At 39.9% G+C, this 18,969-nt stretch overlaps 1 protein-coding gene and 1 non-coding gene across 2 annotated transcripts in view; both read left to right on the forward strand.

The window, feature by feature from the left end:
• Positions 1-2,764: 2,764 nt before the first annotated feature.
• Positions 2,765-2,828, forward strand: LOC133753026 (small nucleolar RNA SNORD78). Its single transcript, XR_009865019.1, has one exon. It is a non-coding gene; the product is annotated as a small nucleolar RNA SNORD78 (small nucleolar RNA).
• Positions 2,829-6,870: 4,042 nt separating this feature from the next.
• SLC15A2 (solute carrier family 15 member 2) overlaps positions 6,871-18,969 on the forward strand; it is a 38,706-nt gene continuing 26,607 nt past the window's right edge. Inside the window, exons 1-3 of the mRNA XM_062177037.1 lie at positions 6,871-6,987; positions 8,775-8,862; positions 9,440-9,581. Coding sequence (XP_062033021.1) covers positions 6,883-6,987; positions 8,775-8,862; positions 9,440-9,581 — 335 coding nt within the window. The 5' untranslated portion in view covers positions 6,871-6,882. The remainder of the gene's footprint in view (positions 6,988-8,774; positions 8,863-9,439; positions 9,582-18,969) is intronic.

Consider the following 18,969-nt stretch of genomic DNA (forward strand, 5'->3'; position numbering starts at 1 on the left):
AATTTGAGTCCTACACATTACCTTCTAGGTTCTCTAAGTTACCACAGGTCATGGAAAACATGGTATTTGTCTTTTTGGGACTGGCTTATTTCACTAAGTATAATGGTTTCCAGTTGCATCCATTTTGTTGCAAATGACGGGATTTTTTTTTTATTCCGTAGTGAATATATCTCCTTACTTCATTCATTTTCAGGATTATACAAGTTCTCAGATATAATGTTCTCTACCAGAAATGTCTGATGATCCTGGCATAATTCTAAGCACATATCTTTTTAGTTTGATCTGCTCTGAATGGCTTGGTTAAACTAAGTAATACAATAAGCAAGCAAGAGTTAGACATGTTAGAACTCAGGCATTATATGTTCAGATACACTTCCTGTAACAATTATTTTAGTAATTTCCAGTTTATTGAGATGGATCAAAAGAACTAAAGAATGTAACATTTTATTAAAAATACAATATAAAAAGGTTGATAATGTCAATATTTTGTAGACTGATATATCTTTTCCATGAAGAAAACTCAGTTTGATGGAGTAGGTGGTATTCACGCCCTGGGAACATTTTTTCAGACCACAACAATCAATATAGAAGACTTCTGTGATTCTAAAATGTGTGTAGATTGCTCCCCACCAGCAAGCAAACAAGCAATGATCAGCAGCCAAGTGTCTTGTGATTCAATTCAGTTCTTTTTTTTTTTCATTTATTAAACTTTTATTTAATGCATATAAATTTCCAAAGTACAGCTTATGGATTACAATGGCTTCCCCCCTCCCATAACTTCCCTCCCACCCGCAACCCTCCCCTTTCCCGCTCCCTCTCCCCTTCCATTCACATCAAGATTCATTCAGTTCTATCACTGTCTGTGGAGATAGCATCAGATTCCACAGGTTGAGCACTCAGTCCCCAAAACTTCCTCTCCCCCACCACACACACACACACACACACGCATTCTCAATTTCAGATGCCAACTGAGGTCCCAGGTTTTTTTCCCTGTGGTTCTGATTTATCTGGCTATAAATCAGTGTTCCCACAGCCCCCTGATTGGGTTTGATTAATTCGCACATGTCCGTGGAAGTCAGAGAAACATGTTTACTAGTTTATTGTAAAGGACATTACAAAGAACACAGATGAAGAAGTGCATGGGGCAAAATATGGGAGAAGATGCTTCCAATCCCCAGGAACCTGCATGGTTAACAGATGGATTTTATTGAGACTTTATTGAATAGGCATGATTCCCAGTAGACTGGGTAGGGAAACCCAGCAAGGCCTGTTGGTTCAGATTCTTCAGCATTTCTTCCACAAGATTACGGGGCAAGACTTGCTTGGAATGAGATGGGTCCTATGATCTGTTATCAGACAAGGTAGATTAGAGATTTATGATCAACTACAGAGCAGACCAAGTTTGGGAATATTTTTAGATTCCATAACCCAACTTGAGAAAGATAAATTCTAGTTTTATGGCCTGCCTTGGGGAGAAAAAAGGAACAGGTGAGTGTAAGGCAGGAAGAAGTCAGACAAAGAGACTGTTTCCTGTAACTTGCTCCTGAGACCCAAAGTGCCCTAACAGTGTTCTAGTCACTTAGGAAATAACAAGGGTTATGGGAGTGATGAGCCAAGAACTTTTAACAAACACCAAAAAATGTATCATCATAATCCCATAGACACTCAAAATGTCCTGATGAAATGCAAAGCCTGGGGAAACTTGAAAAATAGCCTGATTCTTGTATGTATTCCCTTGCACTTTAAGACCCATCAGCACAGGGCAGAGACTTACTGGTTCACAGCCGGTCCTGTCTTTGGCCAAGTAGCTTCACTGCTACTTCCCACAGCTCGCGAGATTTCTGGCTTACAGAGAAAATAACTCTGGGAAGCATAGTTTCCAGTGTAAACTAAGTCAATCAGAGCCAACTCTAAAACTGGAAATAAGTCAACTGCCCATCAACAGAAGAAGAGGGAAACAAATTGTGGCATGTTTATATAGTGAATTCTTTCAAACAATGGGGAAAATTTTTGCTACAGGCAACACCATGAATGAATCTCACAGATGTAGCTTGTATTGAAGAGTATAAATCAAACAAAATTACAGTGTTATTCTATCTACATGAAGTTCAAAACAGGCAAAGCAAATCTATGGTGCTGGAAGTCACAATAATGATTATCTTGAGGGAGGGAGGTTTGCGAGGCAGAACAGAAGCAGTGGACTTTGCTGAAGAACTTCAAGACTATAGAGAAATTTTGTTTTTTAAATTTCATCTTGGTAGTGGTGTGTGAATTACAGATATATAAAAAGTAATGAAGTGGTACACTTGATATTAGCACATTTATCAAAAGTTTTATTTTAAAGCCTGCGCCTTGGCTCAGTAGGCTAATCCTCCGCCTTGCAGCGCCGGCACACCGGGTTCTAGTCCCGGTCGGGCACCGATCCTGTCCCGGTTGCCCCTCTTCCAGGCCAGCTCTCTGCTGTGGCCAGGGAGTGCAGTGGAGGATGGCCCAAGTTCTTGGGCCCTGCACCCCATGGGAGACCAGGAGAAGCACCTGGCTCCTGCCATCGGCTCAGCGCGGTGCGCCGGCCGCAGCGCACCAACCGCGGCGGCCATTGGAGGGTGAACCAACGGCAAAGGAAGATCTTTCTCTCTGTCTCCCTCTACTGTTCACTCTGCCTGTCAAAAATACCAAAAAAAAAAAAAAAGTTTTATTTTAAAAGAATAAAATAGGAAAAATATTTGCAACAAAGTGGATGGCAGATCATTGATATCAATGATAAATACAATGATGTTGATCAAGTACCTGACCTGAAGTGAGCATGTAGAAAAATTTGCACTGAAGAAACCTATAAAAAAGTTAATGATATACAAAGAGATCTTACTATTTTACAATAAAGAGAGAAACAACTCAATAGAAAATTGGGTTAGGATGGTATTCAGCCTAGCAGTTAAGATGCTCGCTTCCCACATCCGGGTACCTGTGTTCAGTATCTGGTTGAACCTCCTGACTCCAGCTTCCTGCTAATGCAGCCCTTATGAGATGGTGGTGATGACTCACGCAGTTGGGTTCTTGCCACTGAGATGGGAGACTTGGATTGAGTTTTGGGCTCCCAGCTTTGGCTTGGCTCAGTCTCAGACACTGAAAATATTTGGGGAGCAAACCAATGGATGGGAGGGTACACTTTCTCTCCCCCCTCTCTGTCTCTCCCTCTCAAAGGAGGAGGAGGATGGAAGGAAAGGAGGGAAGATGGGAAAGATAGAGAGAGAAAGAGAAAGAAAAGAAAAAGATAGAAAGAAGGAAGGAGAGAAAAAAATGGACAAAGATGGGTGGTTCTAAAAGTTACAAAAGCATATACTCTGAGTCAGCAATCTACCTTCTGCAAGTGTATCCAGGTGTATGTAACTTATGGGCCTTGTTATTGTGTTATTTATAGTAACAAAAGATCAAATCTGAATATGCATCAATTGAGGACTAGTTAAATAAGCTATATTTACATCCATACAGTTAACAGTGTTCACAGATTTATTGGCTATTTGAGTATCCTCTATTCACTTCTCTTGAACATTTTTTCATTATCCATCTTCTGTTATTAAGTTTTAGAGCTGGGGCCAGCGCAGTGGCGTACTAGGTTAATCTTCCACCTGCGGCACCGGCATTCCATGTGGGCACCAGTTCTAGTCCCAGTTGCTCCTGTTCCAGTCCAGCTCTGCTGTGGCCCGGGAGGGCAGTGAAAGATGGTCCAAGTGCTTGGGCCCCTGCATCTGCAAGGGAGACTAGGAGGAAGCACCTGGCTCCTGGCTTCGGATCAGCATAGCTCCGGCCGTTGCGGCCATTTGGGGAGTGAACCAACGGAAGGAAGACCTTTCTCACTCTCTCTCCCTCTCATTTTCTGTAACTCTTCCTGTCAAAAAAAAAAAAAAAAAAAGTTGTAGAGCTTTTTAGTCTGGACATAATTCTTTAACAGATATGTGTAAGTGTAACATGAATATTTTTCCCACTCTATACGTTATCTTTTAATGATGACTTTGGTAAACAAAAGTTCTTAATATTATCCAACATACCACTTTTTATGATTACCCTACTTTATGTCTTATTTAAGAAATTTTAGCTCACTTCAGACTTATAAGGATGGTCTCTTATGTTTTCCTCTAAAACTTATTTTCCTTATTGAATATTCAGATCTATAATCCATATAGAATTGATTTTTATGTGTAAGAGTCAATAATTTGACATATACATTTACAGATGTTTTTATTTTTTGCAAACACCATCATTTTCCCCAATTTACTGCAGCATCACCTTTGTCATAAAAAGTATATGTGTGGGGGGCCGGTGCCGTGGCTCACTTGGTTAATCCTCTGCCTGCAGCACCGGCATCCCATATGGGTGCCGGTTCTAGTCCTGGTTGCTCCTCTTCCAGTCCAGCTCTCTGCTGTGGTCCAGGAGGGCAGTGGAGGATGGCCCAAGTGCTTGGGCCCCTGCACCTGCATGGGAGACCAGGGAGAAGCACCTGGCTCCTGGCTTCGGATCGGTGCAGTGCCGGCCGTGGCAGCCACTTGGGGAGTGAACCAACAGAAGGAAGACCTCTCTCTCTCTCTCTCTGAAAAATTTTTTTTAAAAGTATATGTGTGAATCTTTTTCTGAACTTTATTCTGTTCCATTTATTGCCTTATCTGTCATGTGTCAATCCATTTTGTTATATTTATAATAGCTTTATAATAGGTCTTAGTACAAGTTCTCCACAATTCTTCAAGATTAGCTTTTCTATTCTTGATTTTTATTTTGCATTTCCATGTGAATTTTTAAAATCCACTTGTTTTCTACACTGACAGATTTTGTGTTGAAACTGTAGGTTGACTTGGGGGATACTGACATCTTTATAATATGAGCCTTCTAGCAGTAGAAATGACAGAATAAGGAAATTCACCAACATAGTTAAGTCTTCAAACATCTGTACCTCCACTAGTTAACTAGCTATTTCTTTTTTTAATTAAAGATTTATTTATTTATTTGAGTACACAGGGAGAGGAGAGGCAGAGAGACAGAGAGAGAGAGACAGAGAGAGAGAGATGTGTTCCATCCAATGGTTCACTCCCCAGTTGGCCACAATGGCCAGAGTTGCACTGATCCGAGAGCCAGGAGCTTCATCTGGGTCTCCCAGACGGGTGCAGGGGTCCAAGGACTTGGGCCATCTTCTACTGCTTTCCCAGGCCATAGCAGAGAGCTAGATTGGAAGTGGAGCAGCCAGGTCTCAAACCAGCGTCCATATGGAATGCCGGCACTGCAAGCCAGGGCTTTAAGCCATTGCGCCACAGCGCTGGCCCCTTAACTAGTTATTTCTGACTGCTCATTTGTTTTACATACAGAGTGATTAACAAAAAGAATAACTACGGTTATTCATTAATACCACATTCAGAAATGAAGCTGGACCCTCTTTTGGGTACAGGTTCGTGGGAGAGAGAGGAAATGAAGGGTGTAATAGAAGCTAAGAAGATGTGGTCAAAGTCTGAGTTAAAGTTTAGGGAGGAAAAGATCTTATTTGTCAATGAATTATTCAAATAGGTAATGTAAGAATTTTGCAAGAAATAGAATCATAGGTTTTCTCTCTCATATTCTCAAAGCAATTTATTCTGGAATTGCCAGACTTCCTTGTGGTTATGCCTTTGCATAACTCTTAACCATACTTTTCTCTTTTCTTTTGACTGACAGCTAGAGGGACACCATGCTCTTGTTCTTTCCCTTCTTGACATAGCAAAAATAGCATGGTATAAAATGCATCTATTGTCATCATGTTTGTTCTCGTTTCTTCTCTGATAAGGTCTAAATATAATATTCTAGAGTAGTTAGAGAGTCCATCCACTGAAAATTAAGAAAAGTAATGTTTGCACTGGTACCTAGAACATAACTGTTTTTACAAACAGTACCTAGAACATAATTTTTGCACAAATTAAATTTTATTTCTTTAATGAAAGGGGGTTTCATCTTGAAATGAGAAAATGAAAACTGACTTTAGCAAAGAAAAATGATTCCCAAAGGTATATTACCAATCTTTTCCTCTCATTTTCTGGAGCCCCACTTTTTAAATTGCTTAAAGGATATTTTTAGCTGACCTTTACAATATCAGTAACTACAACCAACACCTTTTACCTCAAGTTCAGTTTTGTGATGACCTTCCCTCTTTAATGCATTTCAATTTGCCTACATTCCTGCTTCCATTTACATAGCTTCCATACCTGAATAATGGCCAAAGTTTCACAGATACCAATCTCTACCCTTCCTATCATAGCATAATAAAAATTCCACACTTATCACTTACTGACAATGTGATATTAGACAAATTTCTTAATTTCTTGGAACATTAGTTTCTGTAAAACAAGGATAGTAGTAAGAAATAGAACAAATACTTACGTTATATATACATATTACATATGTACTTCACATATATTTATATTAACCCTGCACATAACAGGTGTTCAATAAAGCAGCTACCGGTACCCTCATATCAGTGTTTTGATCTGTGCTCAGGCACTCTTTTCTGAGCTATCTTGTAGGTATTTGCAAAGGTAATCTTTCTGAAATGTACATTTCCTTGACAATTTTCTAGCATTGGCTCATCACTCTTGTGACTTGTAAGATGTTTTCCTTTCCCCATGTTTACCTTTTATACAATCGTTCTTTTAAACTAGAACACCAGCCCTTTCTTTTCCTATAGCTTCCTGCTTTGCTCTCAATCGGGCAGTTACTGAAACTGACACCCACAGGGTTAAACCTAGTTGCTGAAACCACCCCTTCTCTCCCCCCCCCCCCACACCCAGTCCCCCCTTTTCACTGTAGTCTGGCAGCTGTCCTAACTGCCTACTGAAGCCAAATGCTTGAGGAGAGAGAAAGAAGCCAGCCATGAATCCCTTCCAGCAAAATGAGTCCAAGGAAACTCTTTTTTCACCTGTCTCCACTGAAGAGACACCACCTCAACTCTCCAGCCCGGCAAAGAAGACACCTCCGGTAAGTATCCAAATTCAGTTCGGCCTCTGGCAGCAGTAGCTGTCTTCTTTTGGCTTCTGTCCATGGCCTCTGGAGCTTCAGGCTGAGCTGTGCTAGATTATTAGAACTATTCTCTCTTGGAGTCAGAATTCACCTGCAAACAAAATCTAAGTCGAAGCTTCCTTTACTTAGAAAAGGAAACAGCAAGAAGAGGGAGTCAGAGTTCTTCTACTGGGATCCAGAGCTCTGCTGTATTTCATTGCATTTTTGGAGTTTCTCTAGGGGGGGAAAAAGGCAATTTGAATGTCCAGGGAAACTTGGCAAGCATTCCTGTCTGGAGAACTGTGTGTGATTGTTCCTTCTTTACCAATACAAAAACTCAGCCCTTAGTTCCCCCGGTGTACAGAGCCTTCTGCTGGACACCAACAGAAGTTTTAGATGAGAGCCCATCTCTGTTACTGTGTGTTCCCAGTTTACAGTGGGAGGTAAGACAAAGAAGTAGTAATGTTTTGCATTGCATGCTTGTTAAAACACTTCCAAATTTATTATTTCATTTATCCTCATGCCAAAATCCTGTAATTGGAGTGGATATAGTAATAATATCCAGGATTTACTGAATCCTTACTGTAGGCCAAGAGGTAGTATTATTCTCGTTTCTTTGGAGTAACAGAGCTAAGGCATAGAGACAGATGTAGTGATATGGCTAGTGTGTCAGTATGTTAACACAGCCAGCAACTGTGTTACAGATAGTGAAGTATATTAACCAAACTCTTAGTTGCAGGATTCTCCAACTCTGAGCTGGGAAGATAGGACGCCCAGTTCTTTGTGGTGCATTAACATACTTTCATAAATTTGGAGGATTGTTAATGTATGTCTATATGGGTAAAAGAATGAAAGTGCTAATTTTTTTATAGATATTTTTAAAATCAGTTATATCACTTCTGGTTCCAAAGTATTGAAGTCTGTTAACAAAGATGTGTATACCTCCTATGTAATAAGAGGCAATATAAATCTTATGATAAGATTTGACTGTTTCAAGAACATATATCTCCACCTGCATCTCACGTGAGTTATTATAAAGGTAGAGGTTGAAATAAAACATGACATTTCTTATGTCTTGATTGGTTTAGTGCATGCATGATATAGCATAATCCCTTTAATGTCCACTATGAATATCATGAAAATTTTATAGAATATCCTTAGAAGGAATAGTGGGCATTTAATTTTAGGGGACCTAAGCACATTGACCAAAGTCTAGGTAATCAGTCAGCTTACCTTTAGAAATCTCTGCCTTCCATATTGAGCCCTGTGTCTGGCTCCAGCAGCCTCTGAGGGGGAAACCAGCCTAATTCCAGGGTTTCTCCCAGTAGGGCAAATGAACCAGATGCAGACAAGAGGGGCCAATCCCCAAAGTAGCACTAAGCAGGATACTTTCTGGATTTCAGGTACTCACTTCATAGGCCTCCTCTTCATTCTGTTGCTAGAAATAAATATTATTCTCTTGCCCAGAGACCCAGTCATTTAACAATTGTGGGAAATCAGCAGGTCCTAGACCAAGAAATGTATGAGCAGTAGCATATTAAATAAATAAGGAACAAGATAGCATCCAGTTATCTTCTGTTACTCTTAAATTAGAAATATGAGTACTTTTAATGTGATTATAGCTGTTTCATGAAGGGTAGAGACCATTGCTCCATATCACCCATTATAGCCACTTAAATAAATGTATCCTTCAGTTGTGGAGCAATCTAGTGTTTAAAGTAGACAAAAAAAGCTCATGCTTGAACCATTGCCTTTCTGTTGCACAGAGAATCTTTGGCTCCAACTATCCACTGAGCATTGCCTTCATCGTGGTGAATGAATTCTGCGAGCGTTTTTCCTATTATGGCATGAAAGGTAATTTGATGTCCAGGGTCCTACTCACCCTATGTTTTTAACTCCCCAGTCTCCTTGTGTACAGTTATTTCCCTTAACTACTTTTTCTGCCTTGGTCCAAATTGGTCCTTTCCTTCAGCCAAGATCTTCAGCAAATGCTTCATAGGATTTTATATAATAGCTCATGCAAGCCAAGATTTGAAAGACCTGACAGAAACCAGAACACAGCCTGTGAGAACCTAGGCGGGAAAGCTCTCATCATCACAATTCCATTCCTGACACTTGTTTGTCAGGTCTAAAAATCATATTGTCGCTTGGGAAAGAGGAAAAAGAGGATCTCAGATTCACCATGTTGTCTTTGTAATTGGCCTCAATGTCATTATGAGTGCACATAGACTGAAGGGGGAGTATTTTATGTGTACAGTCAGTATAACCCTGTCGACTCCCACGATTCTCATGGCCCTGCAGTTGCCCCTTGTTACTTCACTGACAGAAGTGCCAAAAGCCAGGAGCAATTTTAAAGACCAGAGATCGAATATACTTCTCCATGTCACTGTAACATATTGATCTTGTTTTGTCTCCTTTTTTTGCACTGTAGCTGTGCTTACCCTGTATTTCCTGTATTTCCTGCACTGGAATGAGGACACCTCCACATCTGTCTACCATGCCTTCAGCAGCCTCTGCTATTTCACTCCCATCCTGGGAGCAGCCATTGCTGACTCATGGCTGGGGAAATTCAAGTAAGGAAAATGGCGGCTCAAATACCCAGAAATTTCAGATTAATAGTACAGAAGGTTATCACTTCTAGCCCCTTGCAGCCAAGCAAGAACATACTTACGCCTTCCATGATAAATAAGAAGACCTATGACTGACAACACAGAAAGGCTATTTCTGCTGTTAATTTTTCACATGTGAGAGTATTATTTCCTTAAATCTAGTTTTATTCTTCTATTTTGTAGTTTAATACTAAATCTCTTCTGCTCTTTGTGGAAATAGAGATTACTATCCACCAGACAGTGTATAACCATGTAGTTATTTACACGTACTCCATCTGTTCTCAAACTGAATCGTCCTAAATCCTTTAGTATCTTATGAGTCCCTTTTTCCATGTCTTCTACCGTCTCTGTTTCTCTTCTCTGGCTTCTTTCTGTAGTTTTATTTTTCAGCACTCAATATGTTTTCTTTTTTTTTTTTTTAAAGATTTATTTACTTACTTGAAAGTCAGAGTTACACAGAGAGAGAAGGAGAGGCAGAGAGAGACAGAGAGAGAGAGAGGTCTTCCATCCTCTGGTTCACTCCCCAGATGGCCTCATCAGCCGGAGCTCTGCCAATCTGAAGACAGGAACCAGGACCTTCTTCCAGATCTCCCATGAGGGTGCAAGGGCCCAAGGGCTTGGGCCATCTTCCACTGCTTTCCCAGGCCATAGCAGAGAGCTAGAGTGGAAGAGGAGCAGCCGGGACTAGAACCCATATGGCTCCCATATGGGATGCCGGCACTGCAGGCTGCGGCTTTACCCACTACACCACAGTGCCGGCCCCCAACACTCAATATTTTCATGAGTTAAACTAATACTCTATTCAGTGAAGTATCTTTTAAATCCCTGAAAACACCATGGAAATATGGTATCATATTATATTTGTTATAACATTACCCTTAGAGGTTTGAGATGGATCTTGTATATCTACTGCCCAGTTATTTTCTGTGGATTTGTCATCTATGGATTTCCTTAAATTAGCATTTCCACTAAAGTAGGTTCTATTGAAAACCTGATTATATAGGGTAGAATGAGTTAGGTAGGAAAATAAATTTCTTATGCTCAAATAAGTTTAGAAAATGCAAGTTTGGGGGCTGGCGCCATGGCGCACTAGGTTAATCCTCCACCTGCGGCGCCGGCATCCCATATGGGTACCGGGTTCTAGTCCCGGCTTCGGATCGGCACTGCGCTGGCCTTAGTGGCCATTTGTGGGGTGAACCAACGGAAGGAAGACCTTTCTCTCTCTCTCTCTCTCTCTCTCTCTCTCTCTGTCTATAACTCTACTTGTCAAATAAAAAAAAGAATATAGTTAAAGAAAATGCAAGTTTGGACAAAGCTAAGAATGTTCCCTACTGCATCAATGCCTTATAGCCTTTAACATGATAAAACACTGTAAAATATCCAAGGGAAGGTTATAGTACATACTGTTTCCCAAACTAATTTGACCATAGAATATTTTTTTCAGAGTACTTACTGTAGTGTTCCAAGAAATCCTTGCTGTAAAAAATGGTTTCTATCTTAGTTTGGTGAATAATAAAGAGTCTTCAAAAATTAATGCAAAATGCTTATTACAAAAACCTGCATGGGTTATGCCTACAGTGCCTCAAACTCTGATATAAACTTGCACTCAAACTTCAATGTGAATTATATCATGGACTCCAAAATTTTTTTGCACCAAAATAAATTATCTATTAATTCCATTTTCCTTGAACTTTCTGAATGCCACTTATATGAACTCATTGTTCTAAAAGTACTTAATCAGCACCTAATATGAATCTATGGACAAAGCAAAGTACTAAACACACTTTCTTAAGAAAGTGTGGGTGGTGGGTGAGCTCTACATTTGCTTCATAGTCACTGAGTTCATCCAGATAGGGAATTGATGCTATGTACTGGATAAAAACTAAGAACCATGTTCCACTTACTTAGTTCTAAATAAAAACTCACATGACATAGCGCTTTTATTTCTAAAATAACCCCCTTTAGGATTGAAGAAGTACAGTTTTAAGATTTGATGAACAATAGCTTCCTGCCTATTTCAGAGGAATTCAGCAACTCTAATTGAGCCCTTAACCCAGTCCTCCTTGAGGTATTTTTTAAAAGTCTATTCTTATTGAATTATTATTTACATAAAGTAATAAATCCCAAAGTTGGAAGTGTCAAGCTTGTTGAATTTTTATACCATCACCTCCTTCATGCTCTGTAGAGAACGATCCCAATATTCTCTTTGCTTGCCTTCACCTTCTCCCTCAAGCTAGATTCTTTTCCTGTACCTAGAAGAAGGTGCAAACTCTAACAGCTTTCAACTAACAAAACCCTACTTGACCTTTCTTTTGCTTTCTTCTTTCTCTTATTACCATTGCTCCCAATTTTTTTAGAAAACTTTTAGGCCAGCGCTGCGGTTCAATAGGCTGATCCTCCCCCTGCAGCACCGGCACACCAGGTTCTAGTCCTGGTCGGAGCGCCGGATTCTGTCCCAGTTGCTCCTCTTCCAGTCCAGCTCTCTGCTGTGGCCCAGGAGTGTAGTGGAGGATGGCCCAAATGCTTGGGCCCTGCACCCGCATGGGAGACCAGGAGAAGCACCTGGCTCCTGGCTTTGGATCAGCGCAGCTCGCTGACTGCAGCAGCCATTGGAGGGTGAAACAACGGAAAAAGGAAGACCTTTTTCTCTGTCTCTCACTGTCCACTCTGCCTGTCAAAAAAAAAAAAAAAAGGAAAAAAAAAAGAAAAGAAAACTTTTATTTAATAAATATAAATTTCAAAAGTACAACTTTTGGATTATAGTGGTCCCCCCCCCCCAATAACCACCCTCCCACTCACAAACCATCCCATCTCCTACTCCCTCTCCCATCTCATTCTTCAAGATTCATTTTCAATTATCTTTATATACAGAAGATCAACTTAGTATATACTAAGTAAAGATTTCATCAGTTTGTACCCACACAGACACACAAAGTATAAAGTACTCTTTGAAGACTATTTTTACCATTAATTCTCATAGTATAAACACATTAAGGACAGAGATCCTACATGGAGAGTAAGTGCACAGTGACTCCTGTTGTTGATTTAACAATTAACACTCTTATTTATGACATCAGTGATCACCCGAGGCTCTTGTTATGAGCTGCCAAGGCTATGGAAGCTTCTTGAGTTTACAAACTCTAACCTTATTTATACAAGGCTATAATCAAAGTGGAAGTTCTCTTCTTCCTTCAGAGAAAGGTACCTCCTTCTTTGATGGCCAGTTCTTTCCACTGGGATCTAACTCACAGAGATCTTTCATTTAGGTCATTTTTTGCATTGCTCCCAAATTTTAAAAAGAATCTTTTCTGTATGTTGCCATTCTCTCTCACTTCTTTATGCCTTCTTACAGTAGAGTAATATACTACAATGCAATAGAACCCAATTTATTTCAGTTTAATCTGATTAAATTTAATTCAATAAATGGTGTTTGAACAACTTATACTTGTCCAAAGAACCTTGTGAAATAAGGAAATAAATTATATATATATGTGCATATATATATTTGCTTCCCATTGTTCATGTTCAAATAGGTTTAATACAGAGCAGATTGTGGTAAGTACAGTACAATGTACTAAAAATCATATTTGTTTCTCACTGAAATTACTCTAAGACCACTGATAATGATCTCTTTGTTTACAAATTCTAGTGATCTTTCCTAAATTCTCATTTATTTTGAATTTGTTTTAACATTTCAGTGATTTTGTCGCTCTTCTGTGCTTGAAACTTCCTGCTTTCCCCACTATTTCCTTGTTCTCTTCCTTTTACTTTTTTGAATGGTTCTTTATCTGGTGCCTCCTCCTTGCTTCTTCTTTTTTTTTTTTTTTTTGTAATTCATTCCTGAATATAAGTGTTTTCCCCAGGTTATAACTTCCACTGTGCTCCCCTTCTCTTGATTTTTCCTTTGCAAGTCATGTGGTATCAATGATAGTTATATGGAGATGGCCTCTCAAACTCTTTTTTTGTTTTAGAAATATTTTATTTATTTGAAAGGCAGAGTCACAGAGACAGAGATCTTCCACTGGCTTATTCACTCCCCAAATGGCTGCAACAGTCCAGGCTGGGCCAGGCTGAATCCAAGAGCCGAGAGCTTCCTCTGGGTTTCCCACGTGGGTACAAGGGCCCAAGCACTTAGGCCATCCTCTGCTGCTTTTCAAGGCACATCATCAGAGAGCTGGATAGGAAGTAGAACAGCCGGAACTCAAGCCAGCACTTGTGTGATTGCCAGTGTTGCAGGAGGCAGCTTAGCCCACTATGCCACAGTGCTAGCCAGCCCCAGCTCCTCAGACTCTTAATATAACCTTACACTCAAACTCCAATGTTTATTATAACTGTATATTGGCATTCATCTTGGCTGTTCTTTCTCCCAGCTTCCCTACATCACCACATTCAATGGATTATCAAATTCTACCAATTCTGTGTCTATAATATCTCAAATTTGTCTTACTAATACTAAATCCCCTTATCATTCATTTCCACCACCCTATTTTGGCCTTCCTTGCCTCTAAATTGGGATATTTAAATGAACACCTAAAATGTTTTCACTGTTTTACTTTTTCCTGCAACTGAGCTATGCTACTACCAAATTAATCTTCCTAAAAGAAATCGCTAATAACATTGCGATGCTGCTCAAAAATTTCTGCTGACTAAATCATTGTCTATTAATCTCACTGCAGCTTACCCTTCTGCACTTATTCTCATATTTGCTCCCTTTCAAGAAGTGCCACTAGAGTAAAACAGAATACTAATAGTTTCTTAATAATAACCAGTGGCATCTCTTTTCCATATCCACTTGCACTGTTTCTACTTCATGGAGTTCTTTTCTTTCTCATCCTTCCAGGTTAAACTCTTTCATGCTCAGCCCAAGTATTACCTACACTCCCTATGTTACAGCATAGTCTCTCTACTTCACTTTTCACTACTAGGTAGAAGTAATCTAGTCTTCTCTGAACTGTATTTTTCCCCTCTTATGAAATTTAGCAAACTCAATCTTATTATAATAATTTGTACATAATTTTGATAACTCTTCAAAGCACTTGAGAAAAAAAAATTTATGTTTTTATTCACAGCACGCAGTACATAGCAGGCCCATAGTAAATAATAAAGTTTAATAGTAATAATAAAATTATTCACCCTTAGATACTGAGTATCTAGGGGTGAATGTGTGTGATGTGGATAGGCATGAAGATGACTTTCATTTTGTTGGGGTATTGTGGTTATTTTTTAAAAAATACAACTCTTTTGGAAGTGACTTGATATTTCCTTCAGAAAGGAAGTTTGTTAAAGAAAACATGGATATCTTGTTCTTGTATAGATGAGTGTGTGTGTGTTTACACATACACAAATAGAAAATAACAATCTAAGGAAATAAACTCTTAAAACTACCATCCCATTATACTTTATTCCTGATTATTTTAAGTTGGACAGTCAGGCGAAGAGTAGGCTTCTCTTTCCCCCTAAATGTCTAATTTGAACCTGCAACCTTCTTTTTTGCATTAGCTACAGGAAAACAAGATAGATTATGTTTCAGACTTTAACTTCTTCCCCACCTCTCATGTAGTCCTCTGGGTGTGTGTGTATGTGTGTGTGTGTATAAATATGCTTATTTTTCTTCAAGTGTTATCTTGGAGTATTAAAAACCCTCTAACATTAGAAATACTGTTAAAACCCTCAAGGGACAATTTTCTCAATTTAGTGAACAACTTCTTTTTTTTAAAAAGCTTTTATTTAATGCATGCATTTTTCATAGGTACAACTTTAAGAATATAGTGGTTCTTTCCCCCATACCCACCCTTCTACCCAGATTCCTGTCCTACCTTCTACTCCTGCTCCCATCCCCTTCTTCATTATGGTTCATTTTTAGTTTAACTTTATATAGAGGACCAACTCTATGCTAAGTATAGATTTCAACAGTTTGCACCCACAAACAACGTGTAAGTACACACACATCATATAAAGCACAGTTTGAGAAGAGTTTTGCAGTTAATTCTCATAGTACAACTCATTAAGGACAGAGGTCCTACATGGGGAGTAAGTGCACAGTGACTTCTGTTGGTGAACAACTTCTTAAGTCCTTCCTCTGCTTGCTATTCCAGAATCCTAGCTGGGTAAAGAGGAAGTGAACACCCAGAGTCTCTGATTCTCGCGTAAGGATCTCCCTGTGCAGGGAGAGAAGTGAGGCTTCTTTCAAGAGTGCACATAGGAAAGACTATCTGATAAGTACACAGTAGAAAATAAAAATTGTTAAACATGCACATTGGCTTCTTATGATTTCCACAAACATCCACTGAGAGGGTAACTGAATGCTAGGATGTTATTTTAGTGTTAATTCTTAAGAGAATAAAGCATTTTTAGTTATGGTTCTTAGTTCTTACATCCTCTAACCCATGCCTCTGAGTTTGTGCACTTGACCTTGAAAATAACATATAACCACTCTCTTCAATGTATTTATTCTGGCTCAGTATGTCCTCTCCACATTTCTCCTTTCTCTTCCTTTGAGTGGGTCTGTAACTTGTGCTTTCTCCCTCCTACCTTCTCTGATCAGAGCTGACTCCTTCTTCATGTAAGGTCTCACCCTCCACCATCACTGCATATACTCCCTCTCAAGCTCTGTATAAATGCCTCCTTCCTAAGCTCTTAATGCAAATGGCTTTTGACATTCTTACAACAAAATAAAATTTATAACTTTTTCCTCTTCCCTTTTCTCTCTCTACTTCAACCTTGTCATGAGAAAACTGAAGGAACGCTGGGTTATAAGTTAGAAAGAGTAGAAGTTCCAAACTTAACCCTACTACTAATTAAGATTTCACTTTAGGAATGTCATTTGACCTCTCTGGATCCAATTTCCTGGTTTCTACAATTAAGGAATTGGTCAAGTCTACCTAAAATAGTTCTGAGTCTTGTGGTTAGGATTATAATGATCCTCATGACCCTATTTCAAATGCAGAATTTTCAAGAATCTCTTAACTTCTTTCTCCTGCTGTTAAAATTTCTTGCCAGGAGTGGGTGTTTACAGCACAGTAGTTAAGAAGCTGCTTGGAATACCTGCATTCCATATCAGAATGCTGGGTTGGAATCTAGGCTCTGCCTACCATTCCAGCTTTCTACTAATGTATCACCTGGGGGGAGGGAGGGCAGCAGGTGATGGCTCTAGAGGTTTGGTCCCTGCTACTCACATGGGAGACCTGGATCAAGTTCCTGTCTTTAAATATTGGCCTAGTCCTGCCCTGGCTGTTGCAGGCATTTGGGTAGTTAATGGAGTTCTCAGTCTCTTTGCCTTTTAAATTCATGAATAAATTTTAAAAATTGTGAAAACTAAAAAAATTCCTGCCATTAGTTTCCTTTCTTATATCCTTCTACCTAAAATACTTCCTGAGCCTTTCATCTAAAAGGTTGCCTATTTTCCTCATAAAACACATTTCTCTCATACGTTTAGTCCAACAATTAGATATTGATCCAAGTCTATCACTCCAAGTCAGAATCTTTTTCTCTATGTTTTCCTTCCTCTGATGGTCTAACATCTTCTGGGTTCTTGATACTAGTCTTTTTTTTTTTTTTTTTTTCAGTTTCTTTTTATTTTTCCCTTTTCTTCTTCTTTTTTAAAATTCCGGCAAAGACATCTTTTCTCTAGAAGATGCTATGAGGCCTTTTGAGAAAGCCTGCCCTTTCCCCTAATGTTTATTAGTGCTGGAATAGTCATCAAAATTATTCTTCACTACCTGTCATTATATTCCTCTTAAGAATATACAATGCCGGCGCCGCGGCTCACTAGGCTAACCCTCCGCCTGCGGCGCCGGCACACCGGGTTCTAGTCCCAGTCGGGGATTCTGTCCCGGTTGCCCCTCTTTCAGGCCAGCTCTCTGCTGTGGCCCGGGAGGGCAGTGGAGGATGGCCCAAATGCTTGGGCCCTGCACCCGCATGGGAAACCAGGAGAAGCACCTGGCTCCTGGCTTCGGATCAGCGTGGTGCGCTGGCCACAGCGGCCATTGGAGGGTGAACCAACAGTAAAGGAAGACCTTTCTCTCTGTCTCTCTCTCACTGTCCACTCTGCCTGTCAAAAAAAAAAAAAAAAAAGAAAGAAAGAAAGAAAGAAAAAAGAAAAAAAGGATATACAATGGAGTCAAACTAGGCAGACTTGACATTTAGAATGAGAAATTCACATCTCAATATTTCTTTTTTTTTTTTTTGAAAGATTTATTTATTTATTTGAAAGTCAGAGTTACACAGAGAGAGGAGAGGCAGAGAGAGAGAGAGAGAAAGAGAGGTCTTCCATCTGATGCTTCACTCCTCAATTGGCCACAACAGCCAGAGCTGTGCTGATCCAAAGCCAGGAGCCAGGAGCTTCTTCCGGGTCTCCCACGTGGGTGCAGGGGCCCAAGGACTTGGGCCATCTTCTACTGCTTTCCCAGGCCATAGAATGGAGCTGGATCGGAAGTGGAGCATTGGGACTCGAACCATATGGGATGCTGGCGCTTCAGGGCAGGGCGTTAACCCACTGTGCCATAGCACCGGTCCCTCACATGCCAATATTTCTAATGTTTCCAGCTTCTCTCTGTTTTCAGTCCATTAGCATAAAGCACCTCAAAATCACAGGTAGAAGCTGTGTAATTTCCAAGGTTCATTACAGTGTTAACATTCTACTGACACAGCAAGAGAGTGCTGGTGTGATAACGCACATAAAGATAGGTGGCAATGTGCAGTATTTCAACGTGTTTATCTCCATGTATGCTCTTATTGGACTTCTTTACTCTTCTTCTGATTGCCATTCAAGTTCCTCAGAAAAAACAACACAAGAAATTGTTACCGACTGCTTGATTTTTGCCATTGAACAGGCTAAGTCCCTGGATCCTCCTTTCTTAAACGTGGTAACTCATCCATGAGGTAACTGAGGTTGTGAGGATTGCAATCAACCCCGATGTCCAAATAAATCCATACAGAACCTCAGAGCTCTTTGCCTCCCAGCACTTGGGTTAAAGACGTCCTTTGTGTTGGCCATTCCTATATACTTGGAATTTGTCCTTGACCTCTCTTGCTTTCTAGACTAAAAGACATTCCTTGAGAAAAATACCTCAGGTCAAAGTATCCTGTTCTACTAGTTCTCCCAATTGAAAACACCATTATTCTTGCTACAGACCCACCCCATTCTTGTCATACATAAATGAAAGTCGGGGTGCTCTGTGTGTGTGTGGAGTGACAGGTAGAGGGGATAGGAGCAGTATGAGAAGGGATTTGAAGAGAATGTTTATTACCTTTAAGTAAACATTGCAGTGTGAAGAATTGCACTCCCTTTGACCAGTCTGTTTACTTCTTTCGCTGCTATTGTTTCTGTTCTCAAGTAATTCTTTCTTCCTTT

Source organism: Lepus europaeus, chromosome 2 (genome assembly GCF_033115175.1).
Source record: "Lepus europaeus isolate LE1 chromosome 2, mLepTim1.pri, whole genome shotgun sequence".
NCBI lineage: Eukaryota > Metazoa > Chordata > Mammalia > Lagomorpha > Leporidae > Lepus > Lepus europaeus.